Source organism: Pelophylax lessonae (genome assembly GCF_965119305.1).
Source record: "Pelophylax lessonae genome assembly, chromosome: 11".
NCBI classification, from domain to species: Eukaryota; Metazoa; Chordata; class Amphibia; order Anura; family Ranidae; genus Pelophylax; species Pelophylax lessonae.
Genome location: NC_138778.1, coordinates 37,394,042 through 37,401,713, shown reverse-complemented (window position 1 = coordinate 37,401,713; position 7,672 = coordinate 37,394,042). Strand labels below are relative to the sequence as shown.

Below are 7,672 nucleotides of genomic sequence, written 5' to 3'. Positions count from 1 at the left end.
TATTGTTACAGGGAGTGCAGGGATCGGGCAGCGGCTGCAGAATTAGAAACATGTTACATATTCAACCCTTAAAAATTGGTGGAAAATGTAACATGTTCCCAAATAGGAATTTATCCTTTAGAGCTGTACTAAAGGCAAAATAAAGAAATTACATACAGTATATAATGCAGTCTGTCAAAAACATTAAAACAGCAGTCCTTTATTTTTCAGGGTCCCCCCCCCCCCCTTCCTGTAACATAGTTGGATTACTTGTTGGTCCTTCTAGTAAGTTTATTTTAGAACTTCCTTTTACAAGTGAAATCCTAGTACGGGCCGAATGTCAGCCAGTTTTTATCGGCTCGTGTGTATGGCAGCCGGTCTGAGAATACAGAATAATGAGCATACTGGAAAACAGGCAACCGACTGGCTTCCCGATCAGCGCTCTCAGCCAATTGCTGAGAGCACTGAATGGAGTCTTCTGGCGGGGGGGCCCCCTGTCTGAACACAATAGAACAACAGGGGAGATCGCTGTACTAACATTGGATTGTTAGTACAATGCTTCCAACCAGAGCTGTCAGTTGTTTTTTTTTTTTTAAAACAAAAAACACTTGGTGTGTACTCGGCTTAAGTTGTTCACCAAAAGTAGCAGTTTGAAAAGGGGTGTCAAACTCAATTTCATTGTGGGCCACATCAGCATTATGGACCAGTTGTATCTATAAGACTAGATGTCCAGAGCACCCCACCCCTCTTTATATCTGATGTCAAGAGTCCCCCAGAATCCAAAGCCAAGAGTCCCCCACCCTTCCATACATCACAGTGCGTCCCCCTTACCTTGTACTGCTGCTGGAAAGCTGAAAGTGAAGGGTCTAGAGGAGGACCAGAGGAGATCTGGAGTCAGCTGCCAGGGTCTGCTGAATGCTGGGACGGGAGGGGAGGAGGCAGAGACGAGGGGTGCTGCGGCTACACAGAGAGGCTCAGGATCTGTAGGAGGAGTTCTGTCCTCCAGTCTGCTGCCCACTGCTGAAACGGGTATGGCAGGGACAAGCCTCTTTGTGGCTCCATGGAAAAGTTCAGGATCTGCTGAAGGAGTCCTGTCCTCCTCTTTGCGGCTGACTGCTAAGACAAGGTTCAGTCAGAGATGAGAGGGGGTAGAAGCTGCAGGAGAGGTGCAAGGGCCGCATGAAATGGCCTAGCAAGCCATATTCAGCCTGGTCAGACCCCCCAGTAGAAGTCGGAAGTGACGAAACGTCGGGGCGTGGCTACATGGCCTTTCCGGATTGTTTGGCGAAGGAATGGAGGACTGTTTCAGAGGTCCGGTAACCAGCGTGGAGGTGGTAAGGACCCCATGAACGCTCCACATCTGTTCTGTAATTACACTAATGTGCTTTTTTAAAGTTAAACATATAAGTGCAATAGGCGAAGGTTCACCATGTACAATAAAGCTCATAGTTTAAAATGTTATTAGTGGAGATTTTCTCTTTATTATATATGATCACTGGGGATTTTTGTGCAAGAGGAGACTCTGCGATTATTCAACATCCATCTTGCCTGGTGGTCTGTGACACTACGGTTAACTTAAAGTGCATACCATGAGAATGGGGGGCTATGATCTCTGGCAAGAGTTTAACCATTGGGAGTGGTTTGTGGCACATTGGTGGAGGAGTCTTTAAGGTGCTTGAATTTTACTCACAAGAGCCACAGCTGGATAGTGCACATGGGAATCTGATTACTGAGAGGATCATATCCACGATTTCTTCACAGGTGGCACGAGTGTTTTCAGCACATTGAGTAACTTTATATTCATTTCTATTTTGCATAAACCGTTTTCATATTTTTGCAACCATTTGTGTTCAGGTCCATCCCCCGTAAATGGGCATCTTTGTGCGTGTATAAGGGGAGGGAGGGATCTTGAAAAGCCACACTATACCCCAGGCAGTTATCTGCAATGGTGTAGCTAAGTCTCAGCTGTTGGGTCATTCTCTATCCAACATTTAAAACAGTGTATACACTTTTTTTATTTTGTAACTCAACTGATTTAATGCCTCCCGCCATCCTCGTCCCCCATTTCCCGCAGATGCCCACCACAACCATTCCTATCCTGCAACAGAAATTTCCAGGACGCCAATGCCTCTACTGCTGTAGATACTTCTAATATTACAGATGCTCATAGTCTGAAAGCCTTTATGACTTGAAATTTTCTTGGTGTTGTTTTTCCTTATAGTTTTAAGTCTTGGCAGCACTTAGTTGTAACACGGAGGAAAAAAGCAATATTAAAGAGGCCCAGTTCCCTCGGGACCATGTTGTTGTTGTTGTTGTGGCCTCTGTAATGGAAAAAAGCTATTTGCATGACCCTATTGACAACAGGAGTGATCCTATTGAATCCTGGTGCTGTAGATGTGTTATGCTTTTTCCCGGGAGGTCTCCAAGCCATATAATAGAACAACTGGCCCAGGAGGCTGCATAGCCTTCTTAAATTTCATATCAACTTCCAGTTGTGTCTTCTAAAGGACGAATCCTCTGCATTTCCTGCTCTACATGCTGGAATGAAGCCCAGGAAGACACCTGATTACCGGTTACACCACGTGTGACTGTTCGTAGAAAGAGGGCTGTCATTTCAGTCCTCACACCTGCTCAGCTGCTAACATGACGCAACTAGATTTAATCATGAGGATGTCACTTACAGCTCACCTGGAAAACAGGTTACTGAATGTGCTGAGTAGGGAGAGCCAGGCTGGAGTTCTTTGACTGCTTCCAGACTACACATCTCTCCATTCTGCTGCCTGGTCCGGAGGATTCTGGGAGTACCATTGCTGAAACACTTGGAGTGCCAAAGGTTTGCTCCCCCGAAGGTGTAAAGTTTAGAGGCTCAATGAACAGAATTATACAAACCAACTGTGAGTGTACAAGTCCTTATGTGAACCTGTTTTGGCTGTTTGTTGTCCGATGCTAGAAGATGTCTTTTGTTGGTTTGGATGCTGATGAAATTTGACCACTTGCAACATGAACACCGAGCATAGGAGATAAGCCCTCTGCTATAATAGCATTGTAGATCAATGAATATGTCTTGTCGTATGTGTTCATTATATAATTGTCACTGGCTCAAAGATTTTCACAGCTTGTGGTAATGTTTTTTTTATACCTCTGTACTGTTGGTAGTATTTCAAGAGAGAAAATACTGCTCTGTATTTTTTTTTTCATTTATTAATATTATGGTCAGGACTAATTTATTTTCAGAAAGATATTTATATTTTTATCTTTATTAATTATAATATATATATATATATATATATATATATATATATATTTATGTACTGTATATATATATATATATATATATATATATATATATATATAATAAAAAAATATTTATTATTATTATTATTATTATTAGTATTATACGTATAATTATAATATAATGTTGTCATTATATATAAATGTTTCTAAATTATACTTATAATCTTCATATTTATTTATAGTTTATCTTTATGTATATATCTTTATATTCTAGCAAGCAAGTGGAGTTTTGGACTCCTTTTTCTTTAGTTTACTTGTCTATTCATAGCTGCTCTGTTACAAAAAAGCCTTTAGCTTAAGCTTTGTACACACTAGCCATTTTTTCTTATTTTTTTTTTTTTTATTTATTAATATTATGGTCAGGACTCATTTATTTTTTATACCTCTGTACTGTTGGTAGTATTTCAAGAGAATAAATAGTGCTCTGTATTTTTTGTTTTTAATTTATTAATATTCTGGTCAGGACTAATTTATTTTCAGAAAGATCTTTATATTTTTATCTTTATTAATTATAATATATATATATATATATATATATATATATATATATATATATATATATATATATATATATATATATATATATTAGTGATCGACTAATATCAGTTTTTCGTTGCTGATACCGATATTTTGGCCAATGCATATCGGTATCGGATGATATTTTTTGTACATTTAAAAAAAAATTTTTTTTTTTTTTTTTAACAGGTACTTTTGTGGAGGGATCTGGGGGTCAAAAAGACCCCAAATCCCTCCTCTACACTTAAAAGCATTCAAAACGCCAAGTTTGGCTGTTTTGAATACTGTAATTTTTTTTAATCTGGCACCAGACAGTACCCCGGAAGTGATGTCACTCATGAAATCACTTCCGGGTTTTTGCATGGAGACCCGATCTTCATGGAGACCTGATCAAAGCCGCATCTGGCTCTGATCGGGTCTCCATGCAAAAACCCGGAAGTGATGTCATGACCCAGTCAGAGCCAAATGCAACTTTGATCTGGTCTTCGGCGGCAGTGCAGGCTGGTTGCCCGGGTCCCCGGGTGGGACAGGAGACCCGGGCGAGCCGTGGAAGCGGCGGGAGGGGGGGGGTCCCCTCCCGCTCCTTGTAATGACAGCCGAGCAGCTTCTCAGCCGCATCGGTTGTCATTACAAGACAGCCGACCGTCGGCTATGGACGCCGGTACTGGGGTGATGCCTCTAGCTGCAGGCATCACTTCGGTACAAGCACTTTCCCAAAATATCAGCAATATCGGTAACCTCCGGGGCCGATTCCGATATATCAGGAAAAGTGCATATCGATATATCGGAAAAAGTGCAGATCGGCCCTCGATATATCGGTCGATCCCTAATAAATAAATATATATATATATATTTATTATTATCATTATTATTATTATTATTATACATATAATTATAATAATATTATATTATAATAACATAATGTTGTAATTTTATATATAAATGTTTCTAAATTATCCTTGTAATCTTTATATTTATTTATAGTTTATCTTTATGTATATATCTTTTATATTGGAGTTTTGAGCTCCTTTTTCTTTAGTTTACTTGTCTATTCATAGCTGCTGAGTTACAAAAAAGCCAGTTTCTTAAGCTTTGTACACACTAGTTTGTACACACACTGAAAGATGAAGAGGAGCCGGTGTACTAACTATCTGATGTTAGTACAGCAATATCCCCAGCTGTTCTATTGTGTTCTGATGGGGGGGGGGGGGCGCTCCCCCCACCAAAACGCTCCTTTTCTCGGTCATGCCCCTTTGACAAATGCCAGCTGAACGGACCGACTCCAGTACACACGTGCCGAATGTCGGCTGGTTTCTATTGAATGTGTGTACTAGGCTTAACAGAGCTTAGTAGCTGTGAAATATACACACACACAATGACTTATCCCCCTCCCCTATCTGTTTGCCCTGCTCCTTTGCAGACTGAAAAAGAGAAAGACAACACGAAAGCAAAGAGCCTTTCATGTGAGCTTCCCACTATGCTTGTTAAATGCTGTGGGAGAATACATTATTAGTTAAATAAATTGTTTATATAAATACTATTAATGTAGTTTAACCCCCTAGCACAGACGGAACATAAATATGTGGCATCTGTTTTAGGGGGGTTGTACCAGGGAGATGCCTGCAGCTAGAGGCGTCACCCCGGTACCATTGTTTAGAGCCGTTGGTCGGCTTTCTTGAAATGACAACCAATGCGGCAATTCTTGGAGCAATGTCATGACATCACTACTGGGTACTGGAGCCTTAAAGGCGCCATATTTAAAAAAAAAAGTGCAGAGGAGGGATTTGCCGAACTAAGATTAGTGGGCAGGGTTTAGTCCAGGCAGCTGCAGTGGCAGCCAGTTACAGTACTCCTCTCTCCTCACACACAGCTACACAGTCCTATTGCAAGGGGAAACAGTGAAGTACTCCAATAACGTGGGTGGGCTCTTATATAAGTGTAGCCATGGCTTTTTTTCTCGGAGAATAGGTGCAGGAACTCACCCCTTCTGAGTCACCCATTGTCTCCACCCACTACCCACCTCTGAGCATTGTCCCTTGGTTCTACCCCCTACCCACCTCCCACGCACAGCAGCAAAATAGCTCACCCAGAAACAAAAGATCCACCCCAGCAACATTAGACCCCCCTCCAGTAGCAACAACCACTCTCCCAGCAACCAGCATCAATAGATAAGCCAACAATAGACCTCTACCTCAACAGGAGAGCCCTACAAACAACATAAGACCCCCCAGCAACAATAGATCCCCCAACAGCAACAATAGACGCTCACACAATACCAGATCCCTACCAGTGACAATAGATCCCCCAGCAGCCAGCATCAAGAGACCCTCCAACACACCCCACACCACTTGCTATTACATACATTCAGTGCTGGAGGTGCCGGAACTGCGTTCCACCACGTTCCTGATGAAAAAAAGCCCTGAGTGTAGCCCCCTTGCCCTAAACAGGGGCTTATATGCTGCTACTAGCTTGGCTTTAGTAAGCTCAGACTGAATGTATAGTTTTTTCACCTGGTTTTTCTCTAAGCCTAAGTTAGCTTGCAATTTCTCACTGTCATGAGTAGATGTCACTGGTATCACCAGTCATAGTGTGAGATTTCACAAACAAACCTAAGTTATGAATTATTTATAATTTGAGTTATTTATATTTTCTTTAGCCAATCTAGTAGGAGGTTTATGCCACTGGTGCATGCTGGGGGAGGAGGTGCTGCTGGATGGTGCTAGGCCCAATAGCCTGTTTGGGGCCTAACATTTGCTGATGTGGTCTTGAAGCTCTTCTGCCTAGTGTGGAGGAAGCTTTAAAATACAGTATCTCTCCTGCGCTCAAGTGGTATGCGGGAAGGTGAATGTTCTAAGTGTTTTTTTAGGCACAGATAAGGTGGTCTTGCTGCCCCCTCAGGACCAAGGGTATCCAAAAAAAAAACTGTAAGACAATAACAAGAGAAGGGCGCACTGACCTTGTGCATTACCACTTGAAAGTTTGTTAAAATCAAAATGGGTAGTGTACAATATTTGTTTAATATGTTTTTATTGAAATATATGAAGTATACAAGCACGAGGATACCTCCGTGACAAAAAGGAAAGGTACATAATCCACTAACATAGTTGCAAACATAAATAACATCCAAGAGTATCAAGTAGAACCAACAGGTAGATATACATGGGAACTCAACATTTCAGGAATTATGAAGCACATCAAACCAGGTATTTGAGCCCAGGCACTCGAGGAAAGCAGAGGGGTAAGAGCAGAGAAGAGGAGGAAGAAAAAAGTAGAAGGTAACGATAAGTGCAGGAGGGAGGGGGGGGGCTCCCTTAGTGTTAAGCAAGCCTAAACAATCTAATCAAGGAGAATCATCAACCATATACATAGCATATGTACTGGAATGGGTAAATGTTAGCCAACATGACCATATCTTGCAGGCCAGGGATGCATGTCCGCGGAAGTCCAGGGTCATGTCCTCCAGGTGATATAGACGATCAACCGAGCGCAGCCATTGAGATATCGGGGGGGGGGGGGCATCTGACTGCTTCAAATATTTCGGAATTAGGGCTTTAGCCGCGTTAAGTAAATGGGGAGTGATGGATTTGCGGTACTGAGCAGGGTGAAGTTTGGTGTTGTGGAACAGAACAGTCCATGGATCCATAGCAATTGGTGAGCCCTGAATTTCTTCAATGAGTGAGAGGACATTGGTCCAGAAGGGGCGGATAATGGGGCAAGTCCACCAGATGTGTGCATGTGTGGCTCTGAGCCTGCATCCTCTCTAACACTCGGCCGACAGAGATGGTAACATCCTTTGCAATTTAGCAGAGAGTATAGCATTGAGAATAGTGCCACCGGGTGAGAAGCTTGTAGTTGTACAATATACTCACAAACATAGGATATG

At 42.0% G+C, this 7,672-nt stretch overlaps 1 protein-coding gene across 1 annotated transcript in view; it reads left to right on the top strand.

The window, feature by feature from the left end:
• Nucleotides 1-2,659: 2,659 nt before the first annotated feature.
• The window catches only part of LPIN3 (lipin 3), an 87,065-nt gene continuing 82,052 nt past the window's right edge, over nucleotides 2,660-7,672 (top strand). The window contains exon 1 of the mRNA XM_082272056.1: nucleotides 2,660-2,873. Within this exon, the coding sequence (XP_082128182.1) occupies nucleotides 2,849-2,873 (25 nt within the window). The 5' untranslated portion in view covers nucleotides 2,660-2,848. The remainder of the gene's footprint in view (nucleotides 2,874-7,672) is intronic.